Source organism: Balaenoptera musculus, chromosome 4, assembly GCF_009873245.2.
Source record: "Balaenoptera musculus isolate JJ_BM4_2016_0621 chromosome 4, mBalMus1.pri.v3, whole genome shotgun sequence".
Classification (NCBI taxonomy): Eukaryota; Metazoa; Chordata; class Mammalia; order Artiodactyla; family Balaenopteridae; genus Balaenoptera; species Balaenoptera musculus.
In genome coordinates this window covers 86,624,736-86,646,220 of record NC_045788.1, presented here as the reverse complement: position 1 = coordinate 86,646,220, position 21,485 = coordinate 86,624,736, and the positions used below count along the sequence as shown (strand labels likewise).

General features: G+C 37.9%; 1 protein-coding gene and 1 pseudogene across 1 annotated transcript in view; both read left to right on the top strand.

The window, feature by feature from the left end:
• Nucleotides 1-21,485, top strand: part of CD96 (CD96 molecule) — a 91,296-nt gene that overhangs the window by 62,527 nt on the left and 7,284 nt on the right. The window contains 2 exon segments of the mRNA XM_036849687.1: nt 12,049-12,117; nt 12,639-12,710. Coding sequence (XP_036705582.1) covers nt 12,049-12,117; nt 12,639-12,710 — 141 coding nt within the window.
• LOC118894591 lies at nt 18,575-19,435 on the top strand (annotated as a pseudogene).

Here is a 21,485-nt window from a genome sequence, read left to right as displayed (position 1 = left end):
TCACAGCACCCCAACTCTCTCCAAAGAAATCCTCACCAGGGCTGCTTTCATCCCCTTACATAGCCTTGAGGTGGATGATGGACCAGAACTGATGAACCCATTCTACTCTATCTTCACATGTCCTTCATAGGTGATCTAAAACTCTACTTTAGAAGTGAGGATGACTTGCCCTGTAATATCATTCTTAGCCTTTGGGACCTCACCTAAAATGGAGGTACAAAGAGTCCCATTTGAAAATTCCATTCTGCATTATCCGTTAAAATTAAAAGAAATTCAGTGACACCAGCAACAACAAAAAAGAAATTAAGAAAACAACCTCATTCACAATAGCATCAAAAAAGAGTAAAATACTTAGGAATAAATCTGAGCAAGAAAGTGAAATATCTGTACACTGAAAAATATAAAACGTTGATGAAAGAAATTGTAAGACATGCAAACATGTGAAAAGACATCCGATGTTCATGGATTGGAATAATTAATATTGTTAAATTGTCCACACTACTCCAAGCAATATACAGATTCAATTCAGTCAGTCCCTATCAAAATTCCAATGGCATTTTTCACAGAAATAGAAAAAACAACCCTAAAATTCATATTCACAAAAGACACCAAATAGCCAAAGCAACGTTGAGAAAGAAGAACAGAGTTGGAGGTATCACACTTCCTGATTTCTCACTATACTACAAAGATGTAGTAATCAAAATAGTATGGTACATGCATAAACAGACATGTAGGCCAACGGAATAGAATAGAGAACCCAGAAATAAACCCAAGCAAATATGGTCAACTAATTTTCAACAAAGGCACCAAGAATACACACTGAGAAAGGATAGTCTCTTCAATAAATGGTGCTTAGGGAACTGGATATCCACATGAAAAAGAATGAAATTGAACCCTTTTCTTATACCATACACAAAAATCACCTCAAAATAGATTAAAAATTTAAATATAAGACCTGAAACTGTAAAACTCCTAGAAGAAAACATAGGGAAAAAGCTCCTTGACATCAACTGGCCTCAGCAATGACTTTTTTGATATGACACCAAAAGTTCAGGCAACAAAAGCAAAAATAAACAAGTGTACTACATCAAACTAAAAAAATTTTCTGCACAGCAAAAGAAACAATCAACAAAATACAAAACAATCTATGGATTGGGAGAAAATATTTGCAAATCATATATCTGATAAGGGGTTAATATCCAAAATATATAAGGAATTTATTCAATTCAATAGCAAAACAAGAAACCACCTGCTAAAACATGAACAAAAGACCTGAACAGACATATTTCCAAAGAAGACATACAAATGGCCAAAAGGTATATGTAAAGGTGCTCAACATCACTAATCATTAGGGAAATGCAAATCAAAACCACAATGAAATATCACCTCACACCTGTTAGAATGGCTATCATCCAAAAAATTAAAGATAAGTGTTGGCAAGGATATGGAGAAAAGAGAACCCTTGTACACTGTTGATGGGAGTGTAAATTGATGTAGCCTTTAATAGAAAATAGAATGAAAAACATGGAAAACGGTTTTTGAAGTTCCTCAAAAATTTAAATGTAGAACTATGATTTGATCCAGCAATCTCTCATTTTGGTATTTACAGAAAGGAAATGAAAGCCACCTCTAAGGGATATCTGTGCTCCCATATTCACTGCACTATTCACAGTAGCCAAGATATGGAAACAGCCTAAGTTCCCATTGATAAAAAATATATATTTATGTGTGTGTGTGTATATATATATATGTATGTTATTCGCCCTTAAAAAAGGAGATCCTATGATATGCAACAACATGGATGAACATGGCGGACATTATGCTAAGTGAAATAAGGTAGACACAGAAAAAGAACTACATGATCTCACTTATATGTGAAATCTAAAAAGAGTCAAATACATGGAAGCAAAGAGTAGAACGGTAGTTAGCAAGGGTAGGGAGGTAGGGGAAATATTTGTCAAAGTGTACAAAGTTGGAGTTAAGTAGGATTAGTAAGTCTAGAGATCAAATGTATAGCATGATGACTATAGTTAATAATACTGTATTGAATATTGGGAATTTGCTAAGAGTAGATTTCACATGCTCTCATCACATACACACACAAAAGTAACTATGTGAAAAGAGACAACATGTTAACGGGCTGAGTATGGTAATCACTTCACTATGTATATGTATATCAAATCATCATGTGTACACATATACAGTTTTATTTAAAAGATTTAAAAATTTGTAAGTAAAATAAATTCATTGAAAATGAAGCAAACATGATGAGGTGATGGTTTACCCACTGAGATAGTCCACAGAAAGCTGTAGTTCTTGGCAATGGTGTGATGGATTGACAAGTAATAAACAGAGTTCTAAAAACATGGCCAAGGTGAGGATGCTTGAAGAAAATGGGGAAAGACAAGAGAAAGAAGAAAAGGAAGAGTGTTAGCATGGGTAGTGCCTTCCTTAATGGGTTATTAAAAGCAACAGAGGAGACTCGGCATGTAAAACACCAGGTAATATAGTACCTGGTTCATAGTGTCAAAATGTAACGTTTTATTATTAGTTCCGTTAAATCCCTTTGGGAACATGGTAGGGAACCCAAGGTAGGAAATAAAGTGGTTGAGTAATTAACCAGTCTGTCTTTGTCTAAATTGTTTGGGGTGTGTGTGTGTGTGTTTTAATAAAAACAAAAAAACCCTAGAATTATGTGTCTACTTCTACTTGAGATGGATTCGGATGTAAATGAAACCCACCATGATCATGGTCTTATGAGTGGAGGAGGAGAGTGGGCAGTGAGAAAAAGCAGATATCTATAAAGTTGGCTTTCACATGTTATATCCAATTTATTATATTCCCACTACTCTACTCTCCCCCTCGCTCACTGGGCTTCACCCAAATCGGCCTCTTTGCTGTTCCTCCAACATGACCTGGGTGCTCCCACCTCAGGGCCTTTTCACTCATTCCCTCTGCCTGGAAATTCTTCCCCCCAAAATCCACATGGCTCACACCTCATCTTCTCCCAATCTTTGTTCAAATGTCACCTTCTCAATGTGGGGCTTTCCATGACCAACTCATTTTAAACTGTAACACCCTCTATCTCACTTCCTGTCCTCTTTCCCTGTTTTATTTTTCTCCTTAGTGTCTTTTAACATCTTGTATAATTTACTCGTCTGGCTTTTCCCCACAAGAAAGTAAATCCCACGAGGGCAGGATTTTTTGGTTTGATTTGTCTACTGATGTCTCTCCATTGCCTAGAACAGTGATAACACATGGTTCTCAATAAGTATTGATAACTCCATAAACATTTGGGGGTGGGGTAAGGATATTTTCTAAAGTACAAAGAAGAAAGTGATTAACAAGGGAAGGGTTTTAGAAAGAGCAGAAGAAGTCTCCCTAAAGAAAAAGGCACCTGGTCACGGCCCAAAGACTGGGTAGTCTCATGACAGGAAACTAAGAGGTGATGATGGGAGAGAGGAGAGAGGAGAAAAGCAGAGGATATAAAGGCCTTCTGTTTTGAGTGGTTGTGTGTTAGGGACCATGACTGAGCTCTTCCACAGCTAAATCTTGGTTCTCAGAAATTTCCCCCCGATTAATCTGCCTGGGGCTCTCTAGCGTTTCCCTCCATGCTGTTAACAAGGCTAACTATACTATTTTTTTTTAATTTAAAAAAATTTTTATTTTATTGAAGTATAGTTGTTTTACAATGTTGTGTTAATTTCTACTATACAGCAAAGTGATTCAGTTATACATAAATATACATTCTTTTTCGTATTCTTTTTCCATTATGGTGTATCACAGGGTATTGAATGCAAATGAACTTATCTACAAAACAGAAACAGACTCACAGGCATAGAGAATAGACTTGTGGGTGCCAGTGGGGAGGGGGAGTGGGGGAGGGGTGGACTGGGAGTTTGAGACTAGCAGATGCAAAGTATTATGTATAATGGATAGACAACAAGGTCCTACTATATAGCACAATGAACTATATTCAATAGCCTGTGATAAACCATAACGCCTAACTACACTTTAAGGCTACCAGAGTGGATTGAATATAATCTTTGGTGTCAGACAGGCTTGGGTTCAATTCTTATCTCTGCCACCTACTAGCTCTGTTACCTAGGGCAAGTTATTTCACTTCTCTAATCCTGTTTTCTTATATTTAAAAAACCAGAAGTAATATTTTCTAGTTCACATGGTTATTAAGAGTATGAAATGTAAAAATGCATAAAGAGCAACTCTAAAGCTAAGGCTCACACAGTCCAGTCCAAGAAGTAGGCCGGGATCAAAAGAAGAGTCCAGTGAGCAAAATTAACCTTGAAATAAATCAATACTTTTACTTGTATTTTTTAATTCCTTGAAGGAGGAAGCAATGACCAAATCAATATTTCTTTTTTGTTGTTGTCATTACCATTTTATCCTTTATTCTCCACTTACATCACAACTGCTCACCTGTCTTTTTTATTTGGCACATAGTAGTCGATGTTAAATAATTAACTTGTTTGGAAAATATTTCAATATTTTCCCCAAATTAATCCACATGGGGCCTCTAGCATTTCCCTGCCTTTCCCTCTCCGGCAGTGAGAGGGATGGTCACTGGGAAGATGGCAAGGGTCCAGGTTAAGAGATTGGGTTTTGCTTCCTAATGTCACAAGGAGCCAACCAGAATTAGCTCTTATAGAACATGTCTCTGTCTCCTCCATCCAACTCACAACTGTCTTCTGAGTTGATTGGAGCTGTCTTCTGACTTCACTGAATTTCTAGTGATAGCATAAAGGGGTAATTTTTAACGTTAGTGAAAAAGCATTTTAAGTTTTAATAGAAATGGGCTTCAAAAGGTTTCAAATCTCATCTAACCTCATGGCAGTTTATGAATCAATATAGCAAGCCATTTTGTACTAAGCAGTGTTTTCCTCTAAACCCCTTCTTCTTTCCTGGAAACCAAGGATCATTATTATGTACCTCTGGACATGTACAAGGTTAAATAACAATAAACATTCAAACTGAAGAAGAAATAAACAACCAGCAAACAAAGCAAACAACTGTCTGTCACTGGGTTTGGCATATTACTTGCCTACGTAGTATTTCATAATATAAAACCAACTATTGAATGCTGAAGAGGTTTTGCCATATTGTGAGTGTAAACATAACCTTAAAACAGAAAAGACAAAAAGCAAGTATGGCTTATTCGCATGCTGAAATATGTAATACAAATCTTTTAAAGACTTGACTGAAAGGAATATGAAGGCAAGTCTTTTAAAATGCTGTACTTGATGTCAAGAGATTGGCAGATACATATGTCCTCTTCTAGTTACAGAATCTCTAGGTCAGGCTCTAGGAAGGGATTGCTTTCAGAAACAGAAGTAAAACAAAAGAAAACAGCTCAGAGAAACAAGCAGCATTGGCTGCCACCAGCGTGCCACAGTTTTTTGTTTTTTTTTTTTTAATTAATTTTGTAAGTGAAATAGCATTTTCTTTTTTCTTTTTTTAAATTTTATTTATTTATTTTATTTATGGCTGTGTTGGGTCTTCGTTTCTGTGCGAGGGCTTTCTCCAGTTGTGGCAACTCTTCATCGCGGTGCGCGGGCCTCTCACTACTGGGGCCTCTCTTGTTGCGGAGCACACGCTCCAGACACGCAGGCTCAGTAATTGTGGTTCACGGGCCCAGTTGCTCTGCGGCATGTGGGATCTTCCCAGACCAGGGCTCGAACCCGTGTCCCCTGCATTGGCAGGCAGATTCTCAACCAGTGCGCCACCAGGGAAGCCCCAAGTGTGCCACAGTTTGATCACTGTTCTGCTGCTGCTGAGGCCATGGATGTGCACTGTGGCAACACTCTGTTCAGTTCAACACACAGAACAAACACTTCTGAGGGCTTGTAAAGGCCCAGCCCTGGAATAGACAAGTACCACACATTGCTAATACTAAACCACAGTGTGTAGACCACCCCAGGACCTTTGCACTTGCTGTGTCCCCTACCTTAAAGCTCCCACAGCCCCTCCCCTGCCTCCATTCTCCCTCTACATTCCTCAGGGCAGCCTTCCTGGGACTCTGACTAGGCCTTCTCTCCTTCAAATGTTCTCCTGTTTGGATTGGTTTATGTGATTCTCCGGTTAATGTCCATATCCTCCATGAACTTAAACTCCAGGGAAGCTAATCATTGTATCCCCAGTGCCAAGTACAATGCCTGGAAGATAGAGGCTCCCAAATGCTTGGTGAATAAATGAAAGAATGTAAGCAGGGAGTAGCAAGAGATAACAACGTTGAGATTGTTAGAGGTTGTGTCATGTAATGCCAAGAGACCTTAACCTTGAACCATCGGTGTAAAGCTATCTCTAGCTGGCTTCAGCTCTGACTTCTGCATGATGGGCAAAATCCCAGATTAAAGGGATCATTCTTTCAATAACCTATGCAACTTGGCACAGACCCTTAGGCCAAGACCAAAACAAAATTCAGCTGGAGACGAATAAGACTGAAATGACCTTGGGCTCCCTCAAGATAGTGATAGCTGTCATTGATCCTTTTGTTCCCAGAAGCTATGGCACTGATTCAGCCCTCAACAAACTCCACAGGCCTGCCTGTGAGAGGAAGCGTAGGGCTGTTATCTAAACCAGGCAAGAGACACAGTGAGGCAAAGATCAAGACAGCATGCATGCCCGAGGCAGTGTTCCTCTTCCCATGGTCCAGGAACAACACTCGCTAGACGGAATCAAACAAATGAATTCTTCCCCTGCAGTAAATCTGCAGTAAGTAAGGATTTATGTCACATTATTTTCTGACCTCTAGAAGAGAACATTTAATCAGTCCGTTTAATACAAATGAAATTCCCAGTTATCATACTTCATCAGGATTCCAGTGAATCCTGCCAGAATCAAATCATGTGTTACTAATCAGTGCTAGCACCCAGTGTGGGCAATCAGAAAATGTCTGTTCCTTCTAAGTGAAAAGTACTTTCAAAGGTGGCTGGCAGTTGCACATTAGACTGAGATCTCTAGGTGATGGTGGTAGCTCACAAATAAGTACAAAGTTCTCTGATTTTTGCTTCCTCGTTCTTTTTCTTCATCATCATCATCACCATTGTTATGATGTACCACCACTGTAAAACCATTCCTTTCTGCTTTCACTTACTAAGTCACTTGGTGAATACTGTGAAAGTCAGTTCTCCCAGTGAGAGGAAGAGAGTGGGGGAGGGAGGAAGAATGAATGATGCTGGCCCATGGGAAGGGAGATAAGAGATGAGACTATGACTGACAATGAAAGCCACACTTTCTCCTATACAAGGAACAGAGTTCCAGAGTAAAGGGATCATTCTTTCTTTCATCCTTCTGAGAATTGTTTAAAACGTGGATAGTCTTTCTTCTTTTTCCCTTCCCCTCCTCACTTCCTCTTTCACCTTTTCTTCCTATATTAATTAGGAGAAGCACATCATATCTCTCAGTATCCCACAGTATCCAATGATTACTTATGGCTAGTTTTCTTCTGCGCATTTTTTACTTTGTCTTGTATGGTTACGAGGTAAACTTACTTAAAAAATTTTAAAAACAGATAACTGAAGAAATTACTGCAAAGAGGGACAAAGATAAAGCCATCTCGATGAGAGAAAGAAATTCAAATTCACTCTGTGATCCATAGGTTCACAAAATCGTAATGAGCCAGTTGCAGAGGAGAAGCATAGCTGCTCTTGATGCAGAGACTTCCTGGGCCTTCCTCTAGAGGGCGTGGTGGAGCACAGCCAGCCAAATGCTCACAGGGAGTGAACAGCGGCTGACCTCCGTGCTATTCGACTGCTGACCAGGGTAGGCCAGTGGGAGAACGCCAGGGCTCAATTCCCTAAGAGCAGTTCTGGGGTGTCCAGGAATGTGATCCCAATACTCAGTTTGAGACAGTCTGAGCTTGCCCTACAGCTACTTCGTGTATCCTGCCGCCAGCCTTTTGGTGCATTTTTTCCTGCCATTTGTCTTGATGAGCAGTAGGAGGCAGTGAGCTGGAAGTTACAGTGACTGCACGAGAATCTGAGCCACGGGGGCTCAGTGAGGTGGAAGAGAAGAGCTGCAGGTGACTCAGCCAGGAGGCATCACTACGCCATCAGAGAGATAATGCCCAGCACACTGCCATTCTCTTCACCCCAGACAGCCCTTTCCTGGTGCAGCCTTTTAGAATGTAGTTCTTGACTTGGGCCAGCCTGGGGAGGAGGGATTGGTTACCTGGAATCAGAGTCCTTCTAGAAAGACCAAGGAAAGTGGGGCAATGGTAGAACTCATCAAGAGATTCGTCTATTGCTATGATATGCTTGTGTTTTCAGCACCTGAACTAAACTGCAGATGACCTGTTGTATAGCTTCTAAAATTACTTTTTAGTGTTTACCTCACGCCAGGCATTCTTCTACCAGAATTCATACGAGTGATGATTTCTCAATCATCACAGTCACCCTATAGAAAAGTACTGTTATTTTAGACGTGAGGAATACAAGAAAGAGAGACAGGTCAGTAGACTTTACCAAGATCATACATTTAACTTAGAACTAAGCGAGGCTTCAGCTCATGGTATCTGGCTCTGGAATTCATGCTTTTAATAGCTAAGCTACACTGCTTTTGCACATCTCCAGGTGGTTTGCAAATCTGTCTCTTAGGCTTTATATGCAAGTCTAATGCAATGGCTTCCTAGCAGTTAAGAGCTAGAAGGGAATCTGTCTTCTTGGCAGCATTTGACTGCACTGACCCAGCGTCTGGCACACAGCGCTCACTCACAAATATTTGCGGAATTGGACTGACTGGCCCTGCGTCTGGAAACCCTCCGTCACCTTGGCTTCTCTAAGCCATAGCCCCTGGCTTTCCTCCTGCCTCCCTGGGGTCCTCCTTTTCAATCTCCTTTTCTCCTGCCAGTACCTTACATGGAAGTGGTCCTCATTGTTCCATGCTAGACCCTCTTCTCTTCTGCCAGGACCCACCTTCTTTGGCACTCTCAGTTACTCCAATTACTGTCTACATGCTGATGTCTCACAAATACTCATTTGCAGCCTAACTTTACTCCTAAGATTCAGACTCACATGCTCAACCCTCTGGAATTGAATGTCTCATATGCACTCAGAATCAATCTGTCCAAAATTTATTTCATCTTCGTGCCTCTTGCCCTTCCAAAGCTATTTTTTCTGTTTATTTTCTCAGATAATGATGCCTTGATCCAAAAATCTGCCCAAGCTGGAAAACTGGAAGTTATTTTGACTTCTCTCTCTTCCTAATTTCCTACATTTAGCCATTTACCAAGCCTGTAGAGCCCACACTTGAAACCTGTCCACTTCTCTTCTTCCCCACAGCCTTCACGCTATAGTCCAGGCCACCCTTCACTTACCCTGGGGTCAGAGCATCTGTTAAGGTCTAGTTTGGTATTATTCCTCCGTGGAATCTTAAGGATGTAGCTTCTTCTTACTTCTCCATCCTCATCCCTTTTCTTCTCACAGAGTGCCTTCAACATTCTGATCGGGCTTCAGTTCTCTCCCACCTTTTCTGTCCACACTGCTTGGGATATTCTGCTCCTTGCTTGCCCTCTTTCTCCAACTTGTCTGGCTAATTCCTGTCACCCTTCAAGCCTAGTTGATATGTCACTTCCTCCATAAAGCCTTCGCTGAGCTCACATGTCTTGGTTATGTGTCCTCCTCTGGAATCCCACAGCACAGTGCATTTTCTCTACCATAGTACTTATCTTCTACTGCAATTCTCTTTATACTATTTGTGAGGGAAAGAAAACAAACTACAGTAACAACAAATTCCAACATTTCATTTTGCTCATTTATACTTGATATAATACAAATGTACTTATCCTAACAGAAAGAACCAATAAAAGGCCAAGCAAGTAGCTGAGTGCTCTGTCCTATAACCCATGCTGTGGCAGCTCTATCACATTTAAGTTGTGACTTCCAAGTCACTCTACGTCATAATACCTGGATGGTACATGAGGAAAGATCATGGGGGATCATATGTGGGATATTTTATAGGACAAGCCTTGAGGTGACAGCCATCACTCCCACTCACAGTCCATTGCCTGGGACTTGGTACATGGCCACCACACCTAACTGCACAGGACGCTAGGAAGTGTAGTTTCTCTGTGCCAGAAAGAAGAGGACTGGGTTTGGTGGTCGACCAGTAATCTGCCATATTGACCTTTATTCTCACTAAATTGTATACTCCATAAGGGCAGGGGCAAAAACTCTCATTCTCTGCACTTTGTCTCCAACACTAGTACATAGTGGGAACTCGATAAGTATTCGTTGGATAAATGAAGCTGTGCATATCCTGTCTTTAAAATACTTTTTTCTGCCCATCCTGCTGCTGGCTGCCCATTTTCGTTCCTCATACAGCATCATGTGAGGCAGCCTATAACACATCTCCCCGTATCTAACTGTATTCATGGAGCTGGTGTGTAGTATGTCTTTGGTGTTCATTGGTAGGCTGCATTGCAAAACGATTGTTGTTGGTCATCTCTTATGTGAGCTTCTTATGAACCACAATGCCATTTATTTATTTATCTTATATATACCTCTTTCAGAGATTTGATTACCCATGTTTTCTATTTAAGGCATGCCCTTTCCCAGAATTGAGGTACCTGGGAAGTTGCCAGGCTATTCACTACTAACTAAAGCTTGAGGGTGAATGAGCATATTGGCTGCCATACTGTAAGGATATTGTTGAGAATATTGTACACATTTTACAGTATCTTTTTTATAAAGACGGGAGAAAATTTTTTTAATCACAATAAAAAGAATAGCTGTGTTTCTCTTAAAAATTGACTGTATTTATCTTATAATGTTCATCAGTGGCATAACATACACTTTTATATATATATATTTATAGATATTTGATTTTTTAAAAATTTTATTTATTTTTGGCTGCGTTGGGTCTTTGTTTCTGTGTGCGGGTTTTTTCTAGTTGTGGTGAGCAAGGGCTACTCTTCGTTGCGGTGCGCGGGCTTCTCATTGCGGAGGCTTCTCTTTTTGCAGAGCATGGGCTCTAGGCGTGCAGGCTTCAGTAGTTGCAGTGCGTGGGCTCAGTAGTTGTGGCTCATGGGCTCTAGAGCACAGGTTCAGTAGTTGTGGCACACGGGCTTAGTTGCTCCGCGGCATGTGGGATCTTCCCGAACCGGGGATCGAACCCGTGTCCCCTTCATTGGCAGGCAGATTCTAAACCACTGCGCCACCAGGGAAGTCCAATGTCATAACATATACTTTTTATTTCTTAGCATTGTTACTAGAAAGTTCTGACCAAATGTGCAGTCCATATCTACTAAGAGAACACTACATCAAGAAATGCCTTTTATGTAATATCCCCAGTCAGGTTTCAACAAAACTCAACATTCTTTTTCTAACTTTATTTTTTCTTGCCCTTTTTTTCTCTTTCTATCCACTTCTTTTATCTTCTTGCACTTGCATATTTATGTAAGCCACCATGAACATGTTTTGGAACAAAGGAGAAATAAATATAAATAAAAAATCTATTAAAGATTTGTCTTCCCTAGAGACATAAACATGTTTCAGTGTGATGTGGTAGGGTATTTTTCTTCTTCAATCTACCTTGCTTTATATCCAGAGGTATTTTCAAATGAATATGAATTAGTCTTTCATTTTGGGGAGAAGGGAGGGAGGAGGAGAATGGGAAATATGATGGCTTATAAAGATGGAGATGATTTTGAAAACTAAGAATTGAAGTAAATATGAAACCATATTTAGTATTGGAAAATATTATATACAATTGTGAAGATTCACTACAAGATAAGTTCCATGAGGGTGAGGACCTTGTCTTCATTGTTCATTGAATGTCGAATAGTCTTGCACACAGTAGCACTAAAACAATATATTTTGAAAGTGTGAATGTTGGGTGTGTAACCACAAGCATAGAACTTTTGAACTCAGTTTCATAATTTATAAAATGAAGCCATTAGAGTATGTATTCACTAAGATTCTTTCCAACTCTAACACTCCATGCTCTACGTGCCACCCTTGTTAAGCATAGTGGCATATTTAAACATGTGAAAGTAAATACCTATGACAATTTGGGAATTTTTTTGCAAAGTAGGTTATCCAGCTCCATCTTCAACAGCCCTTGTAGATGTGACTAGATCGACTCCAAACGTCACCCTTCCAAGTGCTCAAAGTGAGTATAGCAAGGCTTTCCTCATGTGACTCAAAAGAGACAACACAACACTACTGCTATGATAATATTGAGGTTTGGGCAAAATGTTATATTTTTTCATTTGATGTTGATATTTTGGTTTTGAGTTACTCTGTGGCAAGTTATTATCTGGTGACTCTATATTGATATGCCAATCACTGTAATCTTAAAAATATGGGTTGGTGATTTGTTATTATATTGTATTTTTCATTTGTCCTGGGATTTTTAAGGTAATATTAAAGTAATCTTTACAGTACTCCCAGTGATCTGAGTTGGTGACAAGAACAGAAAAAGAAAGAAAATCAGTGACAAGTTGGCATTAAACATAAACTACAGACTTTTGCTTATTATGCCAGCTAGTGTTCCTGTGTAGCAAAGCATATTTTCAATTTCAGATTTCCCCAAAGTCATATCGTTTAAAAATTCAGCACATCAAAGTAAAATTAAATTACAGCCTTATAAGAAAGTGGAATTTTGAAAATTTTGTCTTTCAGCCAGCAGTTACGACCTGACTACCCGAGGCTTCAACTACTCCTGGACCTCCAGTGGGAAAGATGCCAAATACTGTAAGTGTAACTGTGAGTCCCTTGGAGTACTCTGGGCCTCATTCATTTACCCAACACATATATTGAACAGCTACTGTGTGCTTTGTTTAAAATCATATTAACAAATATTTACAAGGCATTGACAATGTTTAAAGCATTGTTGAAGTTGCTAAGGATATATCTGTAAACAAAACAGACCTAAGTTCCAAAATCTGGTGGAAGAGAGACAGACAAACAGTGATAAGTGATACGGAAAAAATAAAGCAGAGAAGGGAGACAGTGAGACTCAAGGGTGAGGGGGCACTGCCCTTCTAAATAGGGTGGTCTTGAAAGGCCTTACTGAAGAAGGCAACATCTGAGTAAAGTGGAGATAAAAAAGCAAACTATCAGTAGATCTGGGGAAAGAGGGAACTGGCTAGAATATGCATATCACTAAAAAAAAAAAAAAGGAAAAGAGAGAGCCCAGTGTGAGGCACAGAAATGGTTTGTTACTTGTCATCTGACCAAGTAGCAGCAGGGTCTGCTGATGCTGCTTTAGCAGGTATTGACAGGATTGGAAAAGGAAATATACTGCCTCTTAGTGGTACAAGACAAAGATCAGCATGGTGGGAAGCAGCAAAGGATGTGGCTAAAGCAAAGAGAAACCTGGATGCCACAGGTGCAGGACTTCTGAATTTAACTCCCGGGCCCTTTGCCACAGAGTAAATGTGTATGTCCCTTTTAAAAAGCATTTAAGTTGTACATTGAAAACCTCTAAAAGTCTTTTATACCCACTGGCTCAGTCAGTCATCTCACTGCTGGGAACTTGTCCTTAGGAAATAAATCAAAGAGAGAAAAGGAACCTGTGTAATATCACTCTTTGAGCATAATTTATTGATTTTATGGACCTCAGGTTCACAGATTTAGATTAATCACAATCTTTAATTCATAACACAGTTTCATTCTTAGTCTGGGCATGGCGCTCTATAATTTAATGTAACACATTTCTCTCAACAAATACGTTGATAATATAATAGACACCCATGAACTCAGTACCCAAATACAGGAATGAAAAGGCAGTATCAGAAGGGAGAGCACACAAAGAGATCCATAAGGCAGTGTAACCTAGATGTATGTCAAAGGTGGCATGCAGAGTACTGTAAAAAGAAGAGACTGTTCAGCAAGTGGACCCAGGAACATTGATTTTTTATAATAAAAACATGTTAAAATGCACTCCCACCATGCACAGTACACAAAAATAAACTCCATGTAGTTTAAGACATTTGTGTCAAAAAGCTAAATATTAAAACATGTAATAAAATTAGGGTGAACTTCTTCCTGGCTTTGGGGTAAGAAAGGGCTTAAAGAAGAGACCTAAGGCACTAACCATAAAAACAATTGAAAAATTAGAATACAATAATATTAAGAAAATTTTTTTCATCAAAAGACTCCTTAAAGACAGTTTAAAAAAAGGCAAACTATAATCTGGGAGAAGATATTTGCCACACATATTTGAAAAAGGATCAAGAATATATAGTTAGCAAAGGATCAAAACTTTATATCAAGAATATATAAAGAATGCCTACAAACCAAGTTTTAAAAAGACAAAAAGCAGTAGGAAATGAACAAATAGGCACATCACAAAAGATGAAACACAAGTAGCTAGAAAACATCTAGAGATTCTCAGCCTATCTAACAATCAGGACATGCCAGTGAAGACTAAATTCAGGAAGTCATTTAACACAAAATCAACTTGCAAAAATTAACAAGTCTGGAATTGCCAAGTGTTATATAGGATGTAGATCAATATAATTTGTTATATGTTGCTGGTGAGGGTATTAATTGGTACCATCTCTTTCCACCACTTAGGCATTATGTTTTATAGCTGAAGAGTTTCATAGCAGACAATTCAACACTTCTACTCCTAGATAAATAACCCCCCAAAAACAAATTATTACATGTGTCCAGGAGATATGTACACAAATGTTGGGGGGAAAACACTACTCATAATAACAAAAAAACTGTAAATTATCTAAATGGTCATAGTTAGGAGGGTGGATAAATAAACTGTAATATAGTCATATAAAATACTATGGAGCAATGAAAAATGAGTGAATGGCAGCCACGTATGACAGCATGAATGAATCTTAATAACACTGTATTGAGTCAAAAAAGTAAATGCCAAGTGACTATATATGGAATGATATTTTAAAGTAAATTTTATTTTTTAAAATTTTTATTGAAATAAAGTTGATTTATAATGTTGTGTTAGCTTCAGGTGTACAGCAAAGTGATTCAGTTATACGTATATATAAATATATATTCTTTTTTTACATTCATATTTTTTATGAGATATTGAGTATAGTTCCCTGTGCTATTCAGTAGGTTCTTGCTGGTTATCTATTTTTTATATAGTAGTGTGTATATTTTAATCCCAAACACTTAATTTATCCCTCCCCTCTCCTCCCCTTTGGTAACCATAAGTTTATTTTCTACATCTGTAAGTCTATTTCTGTTTTGTAAATAAGTTCACTAGTATCATTTTTTTAGATTCCACCTATAAGTTATGTCATATGATGTTTGTCTTTCTCTGATGTTTGGCTGGCTTACTTCACTTAGTATGATAATCTCTAGGATTAAAAGCAAGTACAACCAAACACTATATGGCTTAGGCATAATAAGTGATAAAAATTTAAAATATATATAAGTAAGTGAGTAATAGACAACATTCAGAACAGCATTTGCTTTTGAATGGGCATACAAGGGATGGGATGGGGAGTAAATATTTATAGTGTTATTTATAATAATTCCAAAATCTGTGTGTATGAGTTGAGGGTAGGATGAGATAATAACTCAGTGGATATTATGAAGCCAAACAAAACAATAGCCAAAATGTACTAAGCTACATAGAAAAGGGTAGAAGCTGGGAATTTTTTACCAATCAGATATTAATTGATAATAAAAAGCATTAGACTGGGGATGAAAGTTCATACTTAATAGATTAACATTTATCCTATGTTAAACATAAAATTGATGTTAACATAAAATTGAGTTGTTTATAATAAACTATGCTGAAACTCTACCTACACTAGTTGTCACCCTTTATTCTTGATACTATAATACAAGAAAGTTCCATGAGAGTGTTTTTTTGTTTGTTTACCTGTATCCACAGTGCCTGAGATAGTGCATGGTATTGAGTTGGTGCTCAACAAATATTGTTGAATCAATAAATGAATTAATACTTCTTGGTTACAGGGAAGGTAGATCATGTAACAATGGGGATAAAAATTTATTGGACAATGTTATAGGAAAAAGCTGAACTCCAACTTAAATTTATGCTATGATTGCATATAAATTATCCCATATTTTAATTAGCATCTGATGTTTTCCTTTGTTTATTTGAATTATTTGATTGTCTATTGAAATTATACTAGAATGTAAGATACACAAGAAAAGGGACCTAAACCTTTTTCTGTTGTTCACTGTAGTATTCTAACATCTGTAATAGTGGCAGGTAACAGTAGGTGCTCAGCAAATATTTGTCAGATGATTGAAAAGGTATGTGTACATTTGGGCAAGGAAGAAAACACACACACACACAGTGAAAAGAAATGATCTGTTTAATTGAAAGTTTTGAGCTTTTTATTTATTTGTTTTATTTAAATTGTTATTACAATAGCATGTGTGCCCAGAATAAAATCCTTTTTATCCCGTGCATCACATCAATATGAAGCATAGAGGCCACCCAAGGTACTTTTTGCCCCAGAAACTAGAAAATTGAAAGTGTCTTGCTTGAAAGTGTTTCCTAATTTACACAAGTATATTCTTGGTCTTTTCAGTAGATTTCATAATGAAATGAACTATTGTAATCCTTCACATTTTCTGTCCTTCCCCACTTGAAAACTTCATCTATCCTCAGACATCTCTTTATCATTCTTACCATAAAAATAGCCTTAGAAATTGTGAAATCTAGGAAGGGACTCTAAAACCCAACAAACAATTCTTTTTCCTGGCAGTGAAAACCCACATTTTTATTTATGCAAGAAGATCTTGTTAACCATTTGCCATTTTTCATCCATAAGCTTAGAGAAAAAATTCCCCACAGTGAGTTGCTCTATTTATAATCATTCACAAAAACACATTAGGATCCAACAAGTTAATATTGATTGCTCAGTCCCAAACTGTTTTTGAAACATGTTTCTACTCATTGGATTGGGCTGCAATATGACATCCAATATTAGATGATGCATTTGGCAAGATTCGTGTCAGGCATTGGTAATGGGATTTTTTTCTTCCAATATGTTTATTTCAATAGATTTATGAAATGTTCAGAGGGAAAAAAAGAATGATAATGGATGGATTTCTAGTGAAATAAACCCACTAGCAGTGTTTCTAGGGCCCTTGCTATTTATGAACACATTCTATGGGATATTTGCTTATACACACATTTTGTATAGCTCATATATATTTGGATGTCACAAGAAGGGTCTGAGTACATTGCATTTACAATAAATTTATTAGTGTATGTTTTAATATATTCTTTTGTTGTTATTTTGTTATTTATTAATTTGAAGAGGTCTTGGCTGCGATTCAAGAATGTTGGAATCTAATCCTAGTTCAGCTTCCATATTTCCTACAGTCTAGAACAGTAATACATATTTTACTGTAACCATCTATGAAATGGAGATACCAAATCTGAACTTCTAAATACCCAAAATGTATGCGCTTAATAACATCCTGGGACACATTTTCATCCTGACACAGGTGATCAGACCATGGAGCAGAAAATTGAAGCTTAATTACTTTTTTCTTTCTGGTTTTTCCTGCCATCCATCTGGCCCAGTGGAGCCTAAAGCCACATTGAAATCAGTTTGTCTAAGTTAGGCAAGCAGAAAAATGATATGAGTCTCCATGGGTCCCTAAGCCTCCAATTTATCCCATTACCAAAATCATCAAGTTCACTGTCACCACATGTGTGCACAAACACACACACACACACACACACACACACACACACACACGCCTCAGAGTACCTCTTATCGATCTCACATGAGGTCTTTATTCTGTTCTTTGACCTTGCATCCCATATTCTTCAGAATTTACATATTCTTCTTAAATCTTACAAGTGCATTTCTTATCCTGTCCCTGGTCCTGGCTGTTTCTCCTCAAGTTCCTGGTAGTTGTGCCTAATAATTTCATAACAACCCCTTCTACTTTCCATAGGCAGAGGGTGATGGAGAAGCTAGAGCTGAGGAGTTGAGGGTCAATGGCAGGGACACAGCAATGCCAGGACCTACAACGATGCTGGGCCCTGTGTCAGGCTGCACTATAATCTCTTCAGTCCCTCCGTTCCCTGTTGGCCAGGATGCTGATTCTCTAAACTCACCATTCTTATCTTCAAATTCTAAAATCTTATATGTCTCAGATCACATCTCTTTCCATTTTCCTTTTATCTAAAACACTGTTCTGCTCCCATTCTGTCACCTAATTCCTCATTAGGTCAGCCTCAAATTAAAGATTTATTCCTCTGATTTAAAATTCTATCCTCTGTTAAAATACCAATTTCTGGGGGCTCCATGTTCTTCACAGTTAGTACACAAGCCCCACACTTCCAAAGCTCGTAAATGTCATCTTTCTTAGGAAGACCATAAGGGGGTCCCATTTATGGACTAAGTGATCATGGCAAGAGTGGACACAGTAGCTGGTGCCAGTATTTGCATCCTGATGGAAGAGGTGATGCTGACCCAGTATATATTCCCCTTGAAGAAACAGTTGGGGCAGAAGACCAAGATCACTGAGATCTCTGTGTCCAAGCCCCGCATCTATGATTATTGCTTGCCACCCTATGCCTTTGTTCTAGGACAAAATTAAGGGCAGAACTCAGAGTGTCTTAAGGAAGATTGGTTACTCAGTAAAAGTCTGTACATGTAAAAATCATGCCAGAATTTTAGAAAAGTTCAGTTTGCCTCAAGAACCCTATAAGAGTACCAGAAATGATCTGTGATGTTGTCAAAAGAGGAGCTGCCAAACCAGATAATCATGGACTTTTATATGACAGTAAGTAGATTTTCCTACAAAGGGAAAGATGCCTAACATGTCATAATATTATTGAGAACTGTAAGCTGGTTACAAATGAATGTCAAAAAATGTTATTGCAACTCAAGGAAAAAGACAATGCTATTGAAGTTGATCTTGTTTTTACCATAGAAGTACCCTTTTATGGTAGAATGGTATGCTAAGTCACAGAGTCTCCTTGTCGAATAACCTTTATCAAAAGCTAAATTTAAAAGAATTGTGGAAGAAACTGATGTTATGCTAAAGGAGGGATATAAGAATTTATTTGAGAAACTCTAACCACACCATATCCCTATGTTCATATTTTCGACCAATAATGGTGATGTACTTAAGGACGTTATCCATCAAGCTGGTGTTTATCATCCAAATGTCAAAGTAGTGTTCATTCATGGATTTTCATGAAAATATGTTCTCAAAGAATTTAAAGGAGAATTAGCCTATATATTTAAAAAACATGATGATACCTTGAAGAACACAGAATATTTCAATCAATTAAAGGACAATAATAATTTAACTCTGCTGAGAGACTCCCAAGGAGACTTAAGAATGGCAGATGGAGTAGCCAGTGTTTAACACATCCTAAAAATTGGATATCTAAATGATGGAGTGGATGAGCTTTTAGAAAAAGTATTGTTTTAGTGAAAGATAAATCACTGGAGATAGCCAGCTCTATCTTACTGAGGATTCTATAAACTGGTATTCTTCAGGAAGACCTCTCTCCTATGGGAGCAGTTAATACAAGAAATGCCCATCTCTTAATCTTGCTGAAATGCTCTTAATTGTAATATATTCTTGCTCTTGAAGTTTTTCCTTTACATTACTGAAATATTTTCAGACATGTTAAGTCTATCAACTGGAAGCTTCTTTTTCTTCACCTCTCTCAACACACTTTCCTCTTTATTTCTTTTTTAACAGATTTTGAAAAATCTTAAAGGCAAAATCAGAAAAATAACTCCCTAGTTTTCCAAAGTGGATTCTGTAATTCAATTTTATCACACATATTTTGAGATCTTTTTATACTTGAAAAGTTTTCAGAAGGCCAAAAAGAAGTTTTATGAAATGGTCAAATAATTTACTTGATTTTAAGTTAAGTATTGCCATTTTTGCAATTTGGATGGATCATGCTGATGGTATTACCATCTCCTGAAATTGTATTATGTTTGGTTTTCTTGTTTGGAGAAAATCAAAATTGACCAGAAAAGACTGATGCTCTGTATTTAATGAAAAAACTGTTGGTATCCACATGTAACTGATCATTACAAGTGTTCTATATTGAATCGCTGATAATAAACATAAAATAGAAAATCTTTTTTTAAATACCCATTTTTCTCAAAGTGATAGCACTTGTTAAAACATTCATATCTTAGCATAAATTAATTTATCATATCCTTTCTTGCAAACAGACTTTGAAGAGATAAGAAATAAAGGCTTCAGGCCCTAAAAGTAGGAAGTAAAGGAGACACCATATTGGGCAAAAAATCTGTAAGGTTATCCAGGACAAACTGCCTTCTTCATAATTTTACCTAAATCCAGGCCTGGTTCCAATTTCTTTTTAGTTGCTTTTGCTCTTTGTCAATCAAACTCCTGGCTTAATGGCTTAAACACTAAAAATTGGCATTAAAAAAGTACCCAGTCCATTGTCATCTATAGACCTTGGCATTCTATCTAGAACAGATCTATCAAGATCACATGTACAGGGTCATAGAACTGTATTGAAGATAAGAACATCTCCCTGACCTAGACAAACTCAAAATAGCTATATACAAAATCACCCTAACCTGGTGGGTGACCCCAAGTGGAGCAGCTATCACAGACTGTCCTGTGAGCAATCCCCAGAAAGCAGTGACTTTCAGCTCTTCCAAAGGGCCTGGTAACATACCTTTGTCTGCAGCTGTAACTGCCACCGGCATCTAGAGAGAAACCAAGAAAGGGTCAGGCTAAAGGGGGTTTTAATGTTTGTTTTATTTTATTTTGGTTTTGCTTATTGTTTTGGTCTTGACACAAAAGAAAGCATTCAGCTGGGAAAATCATGTATACTAATGTTTTAAATAAATGAGCGTAATGTTTTTCTACTGACTATAACCATATACTACTGTAGTTATTTTACTTTACATTACATTATAAGCATGTTATCAGGTACAGATATGTGGAGTCTGCCAAGAAGTGGAACTTTCTTGCCAGAGTTGGAGAGCTAAACAAAATGAGTTGATATATCTCTTTCAAAGGCCATATGTGCTGCTGGAATTTGCTGCCATCCACTCAAGGGGAAGGTTTGCCTCTGAATGTATCAAAAGGACTCATCCAGCAGCTAACAAGTCCTGTAACCACAGGGGTCTGATTATTCGCTGTTGACACTTCAGTTTTCATGGTCAAACAATAATGTCAGCTTACCCTTCAGGCTATACTACAAAGCTACAGTAATCAAGACAGTATGGTACTGGCACAAAAACAGAAATATAGATCAATGGAACAGGATAGAAAGCCCAGAGATAAACCCACACACATATGGTCACCTTATCTTTGATAAAGGAGGCAAGAATATACAGTGGAGAAAAGACAGCCTCTTCAATAAGTGGTGCTGGGAAAACTGGACAGCTACATGTAAAAGAATGAAATTAGACCACTCCCTAACACCATACACAAAAATAAACTCAAAATGGATTAAAGACCTACATGTAAGGCCAGACACTATCAAACTCTTAGAGGAAAACATAGGCAGGACACTCCATGACATAAATCACA